Source organism: Mustela putorius, unplaced genomic scaffold (assembly GCF_011764305.1).
Source record: "Mustela putorius furo isolate JIRA1106 unplaced genomic scaffold, ASM1176430v1.1 tig00000460_pilon_pilon_pilon, whole genome shotgun sequence".
Classification (NCBI taxonomy): domain Eukaryota; kingdom Metazoa; phylum Chordata; class Mammalia; order Carnivora; family Mustelidae; genus Mustela; species Mustela putorius.
The window spans coordinates 21,134,604-21,152,319 of NW_025421389.1; the positions used below are offsets into that span (position 1 = coordinate 21,134,604).

At 45.4% G+C, this 17,716-nt stretch overlaps 1 protein-coding gene across 3 annotated transcripts in view; it reads left to right on the forward strand.

Moving 5' to 3' along the window:
* Nucleotides 1-185: 185 nt before the first annotated feature.
* The window catches only part of JAML (junction adhesion molecule like), a 28,236-nt gene continuing 10,705 nt past the window's right edge, over nt 186-17,716 (forward strand). The window contains exons 1-6 of one of the 3 annotated variants that reach the window (XM_013054917.2): nt 186-469; nt 688-803; nt 5,874-5,937; nt 8,751-8,905; nt 10,816-11,041; nt 15,906-16,018. In XM_013054917.2, coding sequence (XP_012910371.1) covers nt 774-803; nt 5,874-5,937; nt 8,751-8,905; nt 10,816-11,041; nt 15,906-16,018 — 588 coding nt within the window. In that variant the 5' untranslated portion in view covers nt 186-469; nt 688-773. Of the gene's footprint in view, nt 470-687; nt 804-904; nt 1,175-5,873; nt 5,938-8,750; nt 8,906-10,815; nt 11,042-15,905; nt 16,019-17,716 lie in introns of those variants that run through there. The other 2 variants (XM_013054915.2, XM_013054916.2) reach the window with 2 other exon arrangements.

Consider the following 17,716-nt stretch of genomic DNA (forward strand, 5'->3'; position numbering starts at 1 on the left):
GTGCAAGTGTTCAACAACTTTTTATTTTTAAAAGATTTTCTTTAATTTTTTTTTTTTGAGAGACAGAGAGCAGGAGCAGGGTGGGGGAGAATAGCAGAGGGAGAGGGAGATGCACGCTCCCCGCTGAGCAGGGAGATGGATGAGTGGCTCCATCCCAGGACCCTGAGATCATGACCTGAGCTGAAGGCAGAGATGCTTAACTGACAGCCAACCAGGTGCCCCTTCAACAACTTTTTGAATGATAAAGGACAAGTTCCAAAAAATGGCCACATGTAGGTCAAGCCAAGGTTGAAGGTGTGTATGGAGAATACTTATTTTGAAGAGGCAACTTATAAGCAAAAGATGTCTTGAAGTGAAGAAGCTTTGAGTTCTTATCTACGATGTCCAAATCGCGCAAAGGGTTCTCGGGATAACGTACTACCTGTGTCCTGTAAATGCTGACGTCTCCTGGTCAGAGGAGATCAACATGGTAAGTTGGAGGACTGAGCAGACCTATCTTTGGAGGCAGGGACTGAGTGATTGCCTGGCTATGTTGCACTTCTCTGTTGAGAGAAAAAAAAAATGAGAGGCCACTCTCATTTTTATTTTATTTTGTTTTGTTTTGTTTACTTGGGGGGTCACTGTATTTTAAACAGAACAAACCATTTTGTGTTCATCTTAAATTTGTTGTATTCTGTTTGCATGCAGCTGGTTTCTTTCTTGGAGAAGGTCCACCCGATGCCACTGGAGACCTCACCCTCAGAGAGCTTATAATCTAGAAGGGGAGACAGCACATGTCCTGGTCTGGAATCAGGCTCTCCTTAGTAAGTCGAGTTTATTACTCCCTTGTAGAACAAAGGTATAAATAAGAATTGGGCCGTGGGCCAGATGACAGAAATGAGAACCTTGTTGTAGAGGTTCCTGTTTGCATCTCTGTAGCTACCCCAGATCATATGCATTTGGTTTGTTCTGAGCCTGACCTTCTGTCAGGCAGAAGTCTCTGGAGTCGGACTCTGGTACTGCACTCAGCAGAGCTACCGTGTTGCTTCCCCTGGGTGCATCTCATCGTCTCATCGTGGGTAAGCCGTTGCTTTGCATTTCTTAAGAAGTGATGAAAACTTGGCTCTCTCAGGAGAAGGCTGGTTCTGAAGGTTTTAATTTGATGACCACATTTGTAAGAGGAAACTGGCATAAGGTAGGCTGCTGAGTGCAGTTTTCCTTTCTGTAGTGTAGAGTCACTTCTGATAAGATCCCCAGAGAAAAGTGGGGTAAGAGGTTTGCTCTTAATGAAAGAACAGATGATGCTGGTGGTCGTAGGACTTAAGCTTGTAAATTGCCTGTGTTTTTTAGGTAGCACAGTGACTGACTAGCTGTCCTCCTGACTAACTGTCCTCCTGACCAGTTGTCCTCTAGCTCACGGCAGCACTTCTCCCTCACTGTTGCCCTTCTCCCAACCCTAGACAGGCCATTTTTTTTTAAAAGAATTATTTATTTGTTAGAGAGAGAACACATGCTCGCAGGAGGGGCAGAGGAAGAGGGAGAAAGAATCCCAAGCAGACTCCACTCTGAGTGGGGAGCTGGATATGGGGCTCGATCTCACGACCCTGAGATCAGAACCCCATCTGAAACCAATAGTCGGGACTCGACCGATTGCATTACCCAGAGGCTGCTAGACAGGTCAATATCTAACCTTAAGAAGCCAAGAACTTAATCCTCTCAAGAGAGCTAGACTCATGTTCTTGCTTGCCATGTCCCTGGCAAAGCTCTGACCTCATGAAGGCCTTTTGTAGAGGAGGGAGCAGCAATAATGATTTCCAAAGTCCCCTTCAGGTTAGAGGGGTGACCAGTGTCACTGAGACTGTCTTACATGGAGCCATGTAACCACCCAGCCCAATGTCGGATAAGTGGTCTTGGAAGGAAAAATGAGGACGCACTGTAGAGGGGTTACATGGATTCATAGACCTAAAAACATAGACCTAAAAACAATGAGAGCCTGGAGGTGAGCGGTGGCCACGGTAAACTGAGAGGACTTAGCATGGAGGGAGTGGGGGATGGGGAAGGGGGAGGGGAGTGGGGAGCGGGCTATGGGAAGGAAGGCTGTGCAGTTGCTGTTTGCTCAGTGGTTCGTTGTCCTTATGGGGGGCAAATGGCTGCACTCAAAGACAGCATCTCTCCCTATCTTGTCTTGTGATATTGTAATATTCGGGGGTCATTCTCACATCCTCTGTGGTAGTCTCATTGTCGTGAGTCTCTTTTCTGAAGGTGTTTTTCTGCCATCATCGTGCCAAGGGAAACAATTCCTCTGCACTGTTAATAATGGGAAAGGGGAGTCTTATAGTTACAACTCCCCAGGGGTGACAAAAGACGTTTGCCAGGAGTTCTGTTGTGAAAACACCATGAGCTCAGGTCACCATATGAGCTGCCTTACTGTGAAGAATTACCTCAAGAAAGCTGCTGAGGAGATGGCGGGATCTGGGGAAGAAGCTGAGAATTTAAATGGAGTCTCATGAAGGTGCTTAAGGAACATCTAATGCTTTGGTTGGATTTCTAAAGACGGAGACCATTTATTTAGATATTCTGTGTATATTTAAAATTCTGAATTTCATTATCCAGGTATATACATTTAGGACCTAGCTTTCGGCATGCATCCATACACACACACACACACACACACACACACACACACACCCCACATACACATATGATAGGAATTTCTGAATATTTGCCAACTAAAGGAAATTGAAACTTGACTGAAGTGTCCTGGGCCCTCTTAGGTGTTGTTCTCTGTTTTGATGAGCGGTTCCCGGATCTGACAGAGGCTCAGGTCTTGGCTTCCTGGAGCTTATAGTTTTGGGAGGTGAGGGTGGATAGCAGGACTTTAATCCAGCAGGCACACAAGTAAATAGAGAATTAGAAATTGTGACAAGTGCCCTGAAGGAAAGGGAAATAGAACTATTTAAACTTGTGGCTGGGACTCTGACCTGGTGAGCATGGCTCAGGAGAGCTGTCCCTACGGAAACCATGTCAGCTTGCGATCTGAAAGCTGCATGGAGGTTCACTGGGGGAAGCCGGTGGCGGGAAGAGCATCCAGTCAGGGGAGCAGATTCATCCTGTTGGGATAAACAAAGTTCAGGGAAGTTAGGTCCTAAAATATGGGATAGCTTCCCAAACATGAGGAGCAGTACTGCGTCGTGAGGGGACAGGATCTGATCGGGAAATCCTGGCCCTGTCGCTGGCTGGGCATTATTAGGGAAATCACTTCACCCGTGTGTGCCTTAGTTTCCCCATCTGCCCCGTATCGTAGGGTTGTCGTGAAGATCAAGGGGGTCAGTGTGTGGGGCGGCGCTCTGGCGATTCCTGGCACATTGGCCTTAGTGGCTTACTGCACATCAATGACTGGTTTCTAGTGTGCTCCTGTATTAACTGGGAGGGAGAAGAAGTCTGATCCTTGAATGTTAAGGAGATTGAACAATTTCCCAGAGATTGAAAGATTAGTTAATGGAAGGTCTGACCCAGGAGGAGAATTTTTGAGAAATTAAGTGCATTTTCCATGAATTCATTGCTCCTCTCTTCATTTACAGAGAGTTCTAATGATGCCTGTGAGTACTTTGAACCAAAAATGGTATCCTCTGTTCATTAGATTGTTTGCACATTTCTTAAAATTTGTTTGCAAAGGGTTGAGTGTGACTGAGTGACTTGAGTTTGGTGACTAGGTTCAGAGTCTCTTTGGGATCGCCAGTGTCCTCTTAGAATAGAATGGCCTAGTTGTAGGATATCTAAGTCGATTTCAACATGATGGTCACATTGGCAGCCAGCAGCCCTTACCCAGCCTACGCCAGGCACCTTATTGGTGTGGTGGCGCAGACCCGGGGCACTGGTAGACAAGAATGCATGGTCCTTCTTGAGATTCTAGACTTACTGGGGTTTGGTGTTAGACCTGTAAGTCAGTTGTTCCTCCTCCAAGCAGGTGGTGCATTGGACGGGCTGGGGAGCACAACCGACTCCCTGAAGAACACACCCAGAAAGTGCAGGGATCTCAGAAGTCCCAGATACGGTGAATTCACACCATGACACACTATAAAGGAAGTTCTTTATCATGCTCACCCATGTATGTGTGGGGTGGGATGGGCATCAGAGCCAGAAGAGGACTGAGGCTATCTTGAGATAGATCTTCATTTTCATCAGATGTCTTTATGTTTGGGGGAAACGTAATGTGACTTTTGGTATATCTGAGTCAGTGTTAATTATTATCTACATCATAATGGGATTCAAGAATTGAAACTTGAAAGTTTCCAGTTCATTCTGATTCATCATTTGCCATTCTACCTAAAGGTAGATGCTCAGAACCCAAATCTCTTCTAACACAACAAATTCTATTTCCTATCTGGTTTTAGGTTATGAAAAATAGGATCTTATGTGATAATGATTTCTTCTTTTCAAAGCACTGTTATCTACATTATCATATTTGATCCTCGCATTATTATCCCATGTTATAGGCAAGGGAATCGAGGTTGAGCAAAGCCAAATGACATCTCTCCTTAGTGGGACCTAGGATGGGACTTCCTTGAACAGTTTGATCCTGATTTTCCTGATGGAGGATTTTGTTGGTTAGAACTCAGATAAGGTCTCTCTTAGGTAGTCATTTTTAATAAATTAAAATGGCCACCATATGTGCTAGACTTCCCAGCAGAGCTGGGAAGAGACCTTTCCTTCTGGAAGATTCTAGGTAGAGTTCCTTCAGTGGCAGGATGTTTGGCGTGCAGGGGTCATGACTGAAACCATCCATAGTAGTTGGTAGGAACTCAAGGCTGGTTGGATTATAACTCCTTGGAGTTGGTCTTCTTTTGTTTCATGAAGAAAAATCTGGGCCAAGTGCGCCCGGGTGGCTTAGTTGGTTAAGCATCAGACTCTTGGTTTCAGCTCAGGTCATGATCCCGGGGTTCTGGGATTGAGCTCCACATCTGGCTCTGTACTGGGCGTGGAGCCTACTTAAGATTCTCTCTCCCTCTCCCTTTACCCCTCCCAACTCTCTCCCTCTCTTAAACAAAAAAAGTGAGGGAAAAAAAGGCAAAACTCCCCAAAACCTCAACATGGACATTTCATGCAGCTTCTTAATGCCACAGGGCTTGGTGAATTAATAGATTGAAAATTTTCTCCTTATTCATGTATCTCCTTTCCCACATGTCCTGAACATTCTCTGTATGTTTAAAAGTAGCAATTTGGGGGGTGCCTGTGTGGCTCAGATGGTTAAATATCTGCCTTTAGCCATGATCCCAGGGTCTGGGATTGAGTCCCACATGGGGCTCCCCACTCAATAGGGAGTCTGTTTCTCCTTCTCCCTCTGCCCTTCCCCCTGCTTGTGCTCACTCTCTCTCTCTGTCCAATGAATAAATAAAATCTTAAAAAAAAAAAAAGTAGCCATTTTAATTTAGTTGGATAGATAGGCAAAACTTTCAGGCTGAGTCTCCTGTAATCTCTTGCTTGCGTGAAACCTGAAGTTGCAGGACGGCTAGGTTGTCGCCTCAAGGATATCCTGAAATTAGTTGCTTTTTTCTTCTCAAAAAGCCACTTTAGTTTAATCTTCCCTTACCGCCAGTCTACAGCGGCCCCCAAGTGACTCTCTAAACACCGCTCTGTTTTGTTTCATCAAAGCAGATTCCACCATCTGCCACTTTCTTGTTCATTCATTTGCCTCTTTTCCTCCTCCATCCCCCCCCCACCCCAGTTTTGAACTGCACTGCACGTGAGCAGGGACCCTGCCCTTTCTGTTTGGGGCTGCATCCCAGAGCCTCAGACAGAGGCTGGGCCCACAGAGGCACACTGACTGTGGGTTTGCTAAATTAACAAACTTCTCTTGATGCAGTTTTCTGATTTTTGTTTCCTTTTATCTAAAGATTGAAAAATTGGCGAGCAGCATGTTTTGCCCTCTGAAACTCATCCTGATGCCAGTGTTACTGGGTAAGTAGAAACCAAGGGACCAAGGAGGGGACTGGGTTTCTTGTTAAGTCTCATGCAGTTTCAAAAACCAATTTTATATATTTTCATTTCCCCCTTGGTTTGTTGAAAACGGGAAACCCTAACCTGGAACTTCGGCATTTTGCTGGAACAGCTGTTTTTGAAGCCGGGGAGCAAACTCTTTCTTGAAAAGCTGAATCTTCCACTGTTTCTGTTAGACACCAGAGGCCTCTGGGTCCTGAGCTGGGGGTTCTGGGACCTTCCTTTGTGCTACAAAGAAAGTGTCTCGCTGGCATTCCTGGACTCTCAGTTGTGACTTGAAAACCACAGCTAGTCTCAGATCAGGAAATGAAATCACCGTAGAGCCCAGAATCCCTGCAGCTGTATTCACGCTTTTGCCACTCCAGCCTTCTTGTGGTTCTGTAAGTGCACCGGGCTCTTTCACAGTCCGGGGCAGTTTCTTTTGCCAAGAACTTTCCTCTCCTCACCTTCCTGGGCAAACCTGCCCAAGCCTTCCTGACACTTAAGAGTTCTCCTTAAACTCCACATCCGTCTAAAAACCTCCTCTGGCTGTGGACTCTCTTGTTCTCGAACCCTCCAAACCCTCTGTTGCTTGTGGCTCAGCGGTTCTTTCTAAGCTGCTCACCTCTCTCCCGGCCTTTTCTCTTTATCCACAGATCTAGCTCTGTGGGAGGAATAAATGACTCAGGACGTTCTTTGCTCTCATTGTCTCTTATTTTTCTTCATCATCATCATCATCATCATCATCTTATTATTATTATTATTATTATTTGTACCTGGGCATAGTAACCTAAACACCAACTCAGCCAAATAAAAAAAGAAATGCCTTTGCTGTAATTCCAGGGAACAGAGGGTATGCACCCAGGCAGACAGACACATGGACACCCACCCCACCTCCCCGGAAAATAGGATGTATTTAAGAGAATTTGTTTTCGCAGCTGTCATGCTCTGGGGTCTTTAAAGATTTTTTTATTATTTATTTATTTGACAGAGATCACAAGTAGGCAGAGAGAGAGAGAGAGAGAGAGATGAGAAGCAGGCTCCCCGCTGAGCAGAGAGCCTGATGTGGGACTCGATCCCAGGACTCTGGGATCATCACCTGAGCTGAAGGCAGAGGCTTTAACCCACTGAGCCACCCAGGCGCCCTGCTCTGGATGGGGTCTTCAGACATTGCCTCAGAGGTGCGGGAAGCAGCCCAGGCTTCTAGCATCCCAGCCCAAGTTAACAAACCAGTCTTGGAGCTAGTGACTTGGTGGTATCAGGGGGCATTCTGTTTCTTTGAGGAGAGGTTTGCCCTCCTTTGTAGAAAGTGTCATTTCTTTAGCCATTTCTCTACAAAGGTGACCCTTTGTAGAGGTGGAAGCTTCTCTTTGCTCCCATGGCTGCGCCTGCTTTCTAGCTACCCTTCACTTACTTCCACATACAGCGCTTCTCCACAGTAGATTAAACGCACTTCTTACACCTTTAACCACACGTCAGGCTGCTCAGCTCTTCCTTACAGGAAAATTCCAGATTGGCTTTGGAGCTAATTTTGATTTCTTTCAAAACAAGCCCCTCTGGAGGGTTTAGCGTTCCTGTTTTCTTTTCCGTCTTCCCCACTGTGTGCCTGCTGTTGGGCAGCAAGTGAACTGTCTTCTCTCGGGCCAACAGCTTGCACGGAAAGGCTGGCACGCTTTCTGTTTATTCCCACATGCGTTCCCTTGGCTCTTCCTCCACATAAACTGGCCAGCATCTAAACGTGGCTTTCTTGATGTTGTTGTCTCTTTGCACAGAGCACATCTTGTAAAAACAGAAATATCTATGTGATGGTTTTCTCTTAGTGAAAAGGGAAAGGCCTTGAGGAATATACAGATAGCGGAGTGGAGTGGTGCATGCTGTAAAACACCCTCAGGCTGAGCAACCAGGGCTGATGGCCAAGATGGAGTGGGAAGGTGGGGAGAAGACAAGCACAGAGGAAATTCAAGGGGAGAGCCGTGCTCTGGATTGGCCTCTTTTTTTTTTTTAAAGAATGTTTTCTTTTTCTTCTTCTTCTTCTTTTTTTTTTTTTTTAAGATTTTATGTATTTATTAGAGAAAGTATGCGCAAGTGAGTGGGGGGAGTGGCAGGGGGACAGACAGACTCTGGGCTGAGCACAGAGCCTGCCGCGGGGCTCGATCCCAGGCCCCTGAGATCATGAGATCTGAGCCCTAACCGAGAATCTGATGCTTAACCGGCTGAACCACCCAGGCGCCCCTGTATGGGCCTAATAACAAGGACCTCTAGGACAGTCAGAATTGCCAGCAAAGTCAGAGTAAGCTTTTAAAAAGGAACTAAAGAAAAGGGAAAAAGGAAGGAAGCCAAAAATACTTTTAAAAAGCCAAAATATTGGCTTTTCAAATAGGGAACCCATGGGAAACTAGGAGCAAGAGACATCTCATTTCCTGTTTATGGATGTCTAAATTCACGACTTGAAAGGAGGATGTCAGGGTTTCTCTTCTTTCTTTAGAAAGGGGCTTGGAGAAAGGAATTCTGGGAAATGGGGAAGGGTCTAGCTAGGAGAACGGGAGCAGACATGCATTTTTGCAGAACGAAGATTGCAGAACCCCTCTGACTTGGGAGGCTTGTGTGTAACTAGAGGGTATCTCGCCTACCTTTGGGAATGTCATACTGGCTTGAGTGATAGGCCTCTGAGGACTTCGTCCATGTCGGGTCATCTGGGGAGGGAAGCTGTAGAGTTACTTAGAGATTGATTACTGATTTTTATTGTTGAAAATATTTGTCTAAATTCTATCTCTTCTTGCCTTTGACTTCTATAGATTATTCCTTGGGCCTGAATGACTTGATTGTTTCCTCCCTTGAGCTAACAGTCTGTGTGGGTGATTCAGCCCTGCTGGGATGTGTTTTCCAGAGCACAGAAGAGAAGCGTGTGACCAAGATAGACTGGACGGTTTCATCAGGAGAGCACGCCAAGGTAACAAGGAGGGAGTCTTACTGTTGAAGCCCTGGCCAATGGTGTCAGGAGAAGGGAGGGGGTGGAGAGGGAGAGCCAGGTCATCAGGTGTCAAGAGATGGTGTTGCAAGAGTCTGGGCTCTGAAGCTTGTCAGAACTGGGCCTCTTCCTAGCTTGGCCCTTTGGCTGTGTCATCAGCTGGGCAAGTTACTCAACCTTGCTGAACTTCAGCTTCCTCATCTGTGAAAATGAAGGTCATTATCATAATGGTAATGCTTACCTTTTGGGTCATTGAGAAGTAATGGAAGACATGCACATAAAATTCTTTTTGTTTCTTTTCTTGATGTCTGCCCTTTGTAGAGTCGTATAGATGAGTGGGAGGGCTGAGAAGGGAGAGAATGTGGGTCTAGACAGAAGAGGCATGAGAATGATGTCACAGGAATCCTTTATGGGGGAGAGGGCCAGATTCTTTGAGCATTCTGTGCCCCACTTATGTGCTCGGGCATCACCTCTCTGTCCTTCATGGCTGTTTCAAATGTTCAAGTGTTGGGATCAGCTGATGTAGCATGGCTGAGGGAGGGTCTTTCATGGGAGCTGTTCGGAGTGGGAAACAGTATATAAACCTCATCAGAGGTTCTGTGGAGATATTTGTATCTTAGGATCATTTTAAAATACATCCTAAGTAATGGGTTACTAACAGTAAGGTCTCAAAGTTTGCTGGTAAAATACTCTTTCTGTAGCTCATAGCATATTATTCCTATAATGCTATTTTCACTCAAATTTTTATTAGTATTTTTTTATCATAAAAGGGATAGGCCCATGGCTTAAGTAGAAATAAGAATTTCTGGGGGCACCTGTGTGGCTCAGTGGGTTAAGCCTCTGCCTTCAGCTCAGGTCCTGATCTCAGGGTCCTGGGATCGAACCCCACATCGGGCTCTCTGCTCAGCAGGGAGCCTGCTTCTGCCTCTCTTTCTCTGCCTGCCTCTCTGCCTACTTGTGATCTCTGTCAAATAAATAAATAAAATCTTAAAAAAAAAAAAAAAAAAAAGGATTTCCCAGGGCTCCCCGTCCCAGCCTGGAAACCATGCCCTGAGGATGACTCCTTCTCAGGCTGTGTGATATTCTGCCTGGAGGGGGGCAGAACGGGGAGGAGCAACAGCTAACACACCAGCCAGTTTATCACAACTCCCAGTCTGAGGGACTGCATCATGCCTTTGAATGCCATCCAGTCCAGTGGCCATGGCAGAAAATAGGTTGAACAGGAGACAAGGTTTTCAAAAATTCTGAGTTGAATCCCCAGAGTGGTCTTCAGAGTGGGTATTACATTTTACCTTAAACTATAAGAAATGACTATGCTTCACAATTTGTCCTTGTATGAAATAAGGCACCAGGCCTTGTTCTAGTTAGAGCATTGCCTGGCACATTCTTATTATTATTTCTTATTATTCTTACTATTCTTATTATCTTATTATTCACTGGTACCAAGTACTTTTTGATCATGATGATGATGATGATGATGGTGGTGATGATGATGGTGATGGTGATGACGATGGTCATGTTGGTGATGATGGTGGTGGTAGTGATGATGGTGGTGGTGAGGGTGGTGATGATGATGGTGGTGCTGATGGTGGTGGTGGTGATGGTGATGATGATGGTGGTGATGGTGGTGGTGGTGATGGTGATGATGATGGTGGTGGTGATGGTGGTGGTGGTGATGGTGATGATGATGGTGGTGGTGATGGTGGTGATGGTGATAATGATGGTGGTGGTGATGGTGGTGATGGTGGTAGTGGTGGTGGTAATGATGATGGTGGTGATGATAATGGTGGTAGAGATGCAGCCACTGGCACAGAACAGGGTCTTTTGGATCCAGACTCCTAGGTCTGGTGCCAGTGACTCTAGATTTTCCCCGACGTTGTGTTGCCCTCCAGGAGGATTATGTGCTGTACTATTATGCCAACCTCAGTGTGCCTGTGGGGCGCTTCAAGAATCGTGTGAGCTTGGTGGGGGACATCTTACGCAATGATGGTTCTCTCCTGCTCCAAAATGTGGAAGACGCTGACCAGGGAACATATACCTGTGAAATCCGGCTGGAAAAGGAAAGCCTGGTGTTCAAAAAAGCAGTGGTGCTGCATGTACTACCGGAGGAACCCAGAGGTACGTGAATGGGCAGGAGGAGGGTGAAGGGGCAAGAGATTTAGTGTGCAGAGAAGGAAGGGAATAGATGTTGTTAAACGTGTGCCAGCCTTTGGTCCAGATATGTACCACAGAGTGAATCCACAGTAGTGGGTGCTCTCTAAATAAAAATAATGAGAATGATTATTTATTTTATTATTTTTTAAAAATTTTATTGATTTATTTAAGGGGGGTGTGGGGAGGAACAGAGGGAGAGGGGCAAGCAGACTCTGTGCTGAGCCCCATATGGGGCTTGATCTCACAGCCCTGAGATCATGATCTGAGCCAAAATCAAGAGTTGGTTGCTTAACCAACCGAGTCACACAGGCGCCCTAAGAATGATTATTTTGTGATTACCTTACATGTGTCCATCCTTGTGAAAATGCTGTGTAGGAGGTATTGATCCTTTTATTTTACAGATGAAGTCACTGAGGCTTAGAGAGGCTTAGATGTGACTTGCCCAAGCACACGTATTTATTAAATGGCGTATCTGGCCTTGAGCCCTGGCACCTCTGACCACAAAGTCCCTATTCCTTTTACTCTACCCTGGTGCTTCCCATCAGTTATCCACACTGATGCCATGTCCATATCTCATAGGTTCCTATGGTAAGTGCTGGGGAAAGAAAAGAGATGAGATCTCTCTTAACTTCTTTGGATTTCATTTTTCCATTTGTCAGTGGAGGGAATGGCTTTAGTAGACTGTGGTTTTAAGCTGTGCCCTGATGAAGCCTGAAGGTTCAGCCAACATGGTAGGCTGCACAGAGGGTGAGAACAGTCCAGGGGGGTTAATAGAGGACTAGGTCAGGTAGGACCTCAGGCTCCTACCTCCACTGCAACCAAAATCCTTTCTCTTTTTCCTGTTTTATTCATTGGGCTGCCAGCTAAGAGTTTGTTTAAAAGAAAGAATTCTGCTGCTTCAAGAAAGTTTGAAGACCGCTGAATTAGCTACATTCTTTGAAAGTGTGCATTGAGGGAATAGTTCGTGGCCTCAGGAAAGCTTGCAGTCTAGTTAGGGAGCTAAAATCTGGACCTCCTCCCCTCCCCAGCTGTTTGGGTTGGGTCTGTGAGTGAACTCCTTTGGAGCACCTAGTGCTCCTTGTTGGTGATACTTTTCACACCTGTCCAGTTGTATCTTCCCTGTTTGTGTGGGTCTGTATTCTCTGTCCTCTATTCAGCCCTGGACACCATGCGTGGCACAGAGTAAGCAATCAATAAACCTTCACCAAATGAGTGAATTTCTTGAGTTAGTATCCCTCACTTGAATCCAGTTTCTAAAAAACTGGATTTGGAATTGTAGAAGGAATTGTAGAAGGTGGCCTCTGCCTCTCTCCTCCTTTTTCCTACCTTATTTTTTCCTACTTTTTTTTTTAAGATTTTATTTATTTATTTGATAGACAGAGATCACAAGTAGGCAAAGAGGCAGGCAGAGAGAGAGGAAGGGAAGCAGGCTCCCTGCAGAGCAGAGAGCCTGTTGTGGGGCTCGAGCCCAGAACCCTGGGATCATGACCTGAGTTGAAGGCAGAGGTTTTAACCCACTGAGCCACCCAGGTGCCCCTTTTCTTTTTTTTTTTTTTTTTTTTTAAATTATGTTGTATTAGTCGCCCTACAGTACTTAGCTTTTGATGTAGTGTTCCATGATTCATTGTTTACGTATAACACCCAGTGCTCATTGTGATACGTGCCCTCCTTAATACCCATCACTGGGTTCATCCATCCCCTCAACCCCTGCCCCTCTAAAACTCTGTTTGTTTCCTGGAGTCTGTAGTCTCTCATGATTCATCTCCCCCTCTGATTTCGATTGACATTTTTCTTTTGCTTTTCAAAGCTGTATTTCTCCAGAAAGAGGAAAGGAATCAGGTTCTCCAAGGATTATCTTTGGGCTACTCCTTTCTGCTTTGTCTTCTGATGCCTTGCCCAAACACAAGCATGGTATATAATATGGGAAGCTGTTCTCTCTTTGAAGAGACACAGAAGGCATGAACTGAAAGCCAGTTTCACAATTGGAGAATCCATGGAGACAGTCCACAGCAATTTTAGGGTTAGTCACATAACTTCCCCACTAGTCCATGGAGCAACCTGTATTTTTCCTTCTAGTCAGAAAGAGGGTAGAGCCAACTCCTCAAAATGTGCCTGGTGGCCACTGAGAAGATGTTCAGCTTGCTTGATGGAGGTTGGCCTCCCCCATGTGAAGCCTCTATACTTTTTTCTACAAAGTTTACTCATCGGTTTATAATCATTCTATGCTTCTACTCCTTCACTTCCTTTTCTCATAGTACTTATTTTAAAATAGGATAAGCAATATTCTTTTAAAAAATTCTAAAATAATTTTTAAAAAGATTTTATTTGTTTATTTGACAGAGATCACAAGTAGGCAGAGAGGCAGGCAGAGAGAGAGGAAGGGAAGCAGAGAGCCCGATGCGGGGCTCGATCCCAGGACCTAGGACCTGAGCTGAAGGCAGAGGCTTTAACCCACTGAGACACCCAGGTGTCCCTTAAAATAATTTTTTGAAGATTTTTAAAGATTCCACTTATTTGAGAGAAAGAGTAGAGAAATAGAGAGCTCGGGTCGGGGTAGGGGGTGAGGGGCAGAGGGAGAGGGAGAAAACTGCCTGCTCAGTGGGGAGCTGGATGCAGGGCTCCATCCCAGGACCCTGAGATCATGACCTGTCCCGAAGGTAGACGCTTAACCCACTGAGTCACCCAGATGCCCCTATAGGCAATATTCTTGCAAATAAAAATACTGTTAACTTCCTGTACCTTTGCTCTAGAATCAGCTGGAATCAGCTCTCCTTCCACTGATGTGAGGTGGCACAGAATAGTGAGTGAGAGCTTGGGCTTTTCTTCCCTCAGGCCTGGGTTTATGTGCTGGCTCTGCCTTTCACGGACTCTTAGGCTATGTGCCCTTGGGCTCTCTCACCTTTTCCTCTGACAACAGGAGAACAACAGCGCATATCTCAAAATACCGTAATGACTAGCTGACATGCTACATACACAGTGTCTGACACATGCCTGATGAAAGGTGCAGAATCGTTTGGTGTTTATTATTGCATTTTATTCTATCTTGTTTTATTTATTTATTTATGTATTTATATAATTTTTTAGAAGATCTTATTTATTTGAGAGAGAGAGAATGAGAGAGAGCATGGGAGGGGGGAGGGTCAAAGGGAGAAGCAGACTCCCCCTTGAGCAAGGAACCCGATGTGGGACTCGATCCCGGGACTCCAGAATCATGATGTGAGCCTAAGGCAGTGGCTTAACCAACTGAGCCACCCAGGCACCCTTGTTTTTTTTTTTCTTTAGTAGGCTCCATGCCCACTCCCAGTGGGGAGCCCAGTGTGGGGCTTGAACTCACGACCCTGAGATCAAAACCTGAGCAGAGATAGAGAGTCAGATGATTAACCAACTGAGCCACCCAGGTGCCCTTATTACTACATTTAAAAAATAAAGTTCAGTTCTTAATGTACTTTTGGATTTAGAGGACTCCCACCCCCCCACTGATGTTCTTTGGAGTGAATTTTTATTACTTTCAAAATGATTCCCTCCATAGAGTTTCAAGTTCATAATATTTTCTCTTGGTTTCCTCCTATCGTGCATCTCTCCTGCTGGGCAGGAAGTTCACATTCTCCCAGAGAAACAGTTCCGATGAAAAGGTCAGCTTATGCACTCTTTGTTCCTTCATGAGCTTTGCCTGATGTGCTTTTGAAGGAATTCTGTCCAGTTAAGACTTGCTAAGGCTTGTGTTTCCCTAAATACCACCCTGCATTTCATTTCTCAACTGACTTTCTGGTTGATTTGTGTAGAACATTATTGAAAAACCAGAAATGCCTTGCTAATTTTTTTTTCCAGGAACCCCTCAAAATGACTTATGTAATAAGCATATGATGGGGTCAGCTGCTCATACAAATAAGCAGAAGGAAGAGCCTAGGAGTTGGGAAGCCCGAAGCAGGGGGAGAGGGATCTGCTGAAGGGAGTGGGGGTAGGGATTAAAACAGAAAAAAGAACTAAGAGGAAAAATGTCTATTGTCTTGGCCTAATTAGCAAGCAGTCCTGTGACCTGTACTGTAGCCAAAACTATCCTAAGCAAGTCCTAAGACAACTTGTAAAAAGAATATAAGAAATTGAAGAAAATTGCCTGTGAATCAGTTTTTCAGCTAGAAGAGCTGGTGGGTTATACTTAAGCATGAAAGTTATATAACTCTCTACTTCCTGTTTACGTACCACAGATGTGGGTGTCTAAGTTGGTGAATAGAAAGGGGGGCTTCGGGGCGCCTGGGTGGCTCAGTGGGTTAAAGCCTCTGCCTTCGGCTTGGGTCATGATCCCAGGGTGCTGGCCCCGCATTGGGCTCTCTGCTCGGCAGGGAACCTGCTTCCCTTCCTCTCTCTCTCTGCCTGCCTCTCTGCCCACTTGTGATCTCTGTCAAATAAATAAATAAAATCTTTAAAAAAAAAAAAAAGAAAGGGGGGCTTCAAGATTTTTTGTACTTCCTTTAGCATAGCTTGAACTGGAGCGGGGCCTCAGGAGAAATTCTAGAAAAGGGGAAGGAGCAGGGAACTAAAGGGAATCACAAAGTGCTTGTTGTAGTTTGAAGACCCCTCAGAGTTGAAAGTGTGGGTAGCTCTGGGTACTCTCTTACTCATGGGGTGTCCTGTGAGTGGGAGGCCTCTGGCTACTACTTCATCCACACAGGATCACCTGGCTCATCTGTGGAATGAATTTGTGCAGTATTTAGTGGTGACATTGATTTTATGGCTGAGGAGCTTTGGCTAAGCATGAGCTCTTATGGATGTTCTTTGACTTCTGTAGACGTTACCTTGGGTTTGACTTGAGTTACCATTTTATCCCCAGAGCTCACGGTCCATGTGGGTGACTCGATTCAGCTGGGGTGTGTTTTCCAGAGCACAGAAGAGAAACGCATGACCAAGGTAGACTGGACATTCTCATCAGGAGAGCCCGCCAAGGTAAGGAGGAGGAACCATCAGCATGTGGTGGAGTTCCTGGCCAACGGTGTCAGGACAGTGTGGGGAGAGGGAGAGTTTAGGCTCCAGGTGCCATGGGCTTTGGAGCTTGTCAGAAGCGCTACTTGCCTGGGCAGCTTCAGCTCCGTGGTGGGAAGAATAACTCTCATGAAGATGACAAAGAAGAGGACGATATTCCAGCTGCTGCTGCTCAGCCTGTTGGGCTGTTGGGACACGTATGCTAGATCATCCCTGTGAAGCACTTGTGTGTGCCTTGGCCACTGCATTTGAGTTTCCTTCCTCTTTTCCTATTCCCTCTTTGTAGAGTCCAGGGGGTTGGCTTCTGTGGCCTTGTCTCTAAGCTCTGGGCTAGGCATAAGAATGATTGTATTCTTGTTTTTATTTGGATTATTTTGATATGTTTTCTTCTGTGTCCCACTGCCCCACTTATGGGATGGAAGGAATTTTCTTTGTTTTTATGGGTGCTTTGATGTTGGGATTAGTAGGTCCTGGGCCAGGGTATGGAATGGTTTGTGGGAACTCTGAAGCCCCAAGTGGCAAGTTAGTTCACTAGACTGGTGGATCTCCTCTGTGCATGGTGATGTCCTCTGTGCATGGGTCAAGGTGTGTTGTGGGGGAGATCCCAGGTCACTTATTGCTAATAAAAATCAAGGTGCAGAGTAGCTTTTCTATTAAGATATTCCCAGTCATGCCTATAAAAAATCATTTGTACTCACTTGATTCGCATATGCTGAGTGGGTGTGAAAGGGTGGCATTGTGATAGAGTGTGGGAAATTACATGTAGTCTCAGGTCCACCTCTGGGAGCTTATCATGTGTTTAGATGTCTGCCACTATGTGAGTCACAGCAGAAAATAGGTCAAGAAAGGACATTTTGATCTGTGAATTCAAAACACAAGAGATAAGATATTAGGGACCAGGTCTTCTTGTTCATGTTCATGTCTGTATACCCATTTCCTTTCCTTAAAAGCTTTTAAAAATAGTAATATTTACTTCTCTTTATTAAAAATTCCAACACTTACTCATTTAACAAAATTTTTTTTTAAAGATTTTATTTTTTTATTTGACAGAGAGAGATCACAAGTAGGCAGAGAGGCAGGCAGAGAGAGAGAGGAGGAAGCAGGCTCCCTGCTGAGCAGAGAGCCTGATGAGGGACTCGATCCCAGGACCCTGAGATCATGACCTGAGCCGAAGGCAGTGGCTTAACCCACTGAGCCACCCAGGCGCCCCAACAAAATTTTTTTAAAACATTTTATTTATTTATTTGACAGAGAGAGATCACAAGTAGGCAGAGAGGCAGGCAGAGAGAGAGGAGGAAGCAGGCTCTCCACGGAGCAGAGAGCCCGATGCGGGGCTCAATCCCAGGACTCTGGGATCATGACCTGAGCTGAAGGCAAAGGCTTTAACCCACTGAGCCACCCAGGGGCCCCTTAACATGTGTTTTAAGCACTGATGTGGCAGACACTCAGCGCTCCTGCTTTGATGGGAGACTTAAGATCAAGGGAGACACACAGTAAAATAATGAAGAAATAAATATGTAATATGTCAGGTAATAGAGCTATGGAGAACAGAAAAACAGGCATTTGTGGTTCTCATTTTACATAGATGATCAGAGAGGCCTCTCTGAAAAGATGACATTTGAACAGATATCTGCTGGAAGTGAGGGAGGGAACCATGTGTAT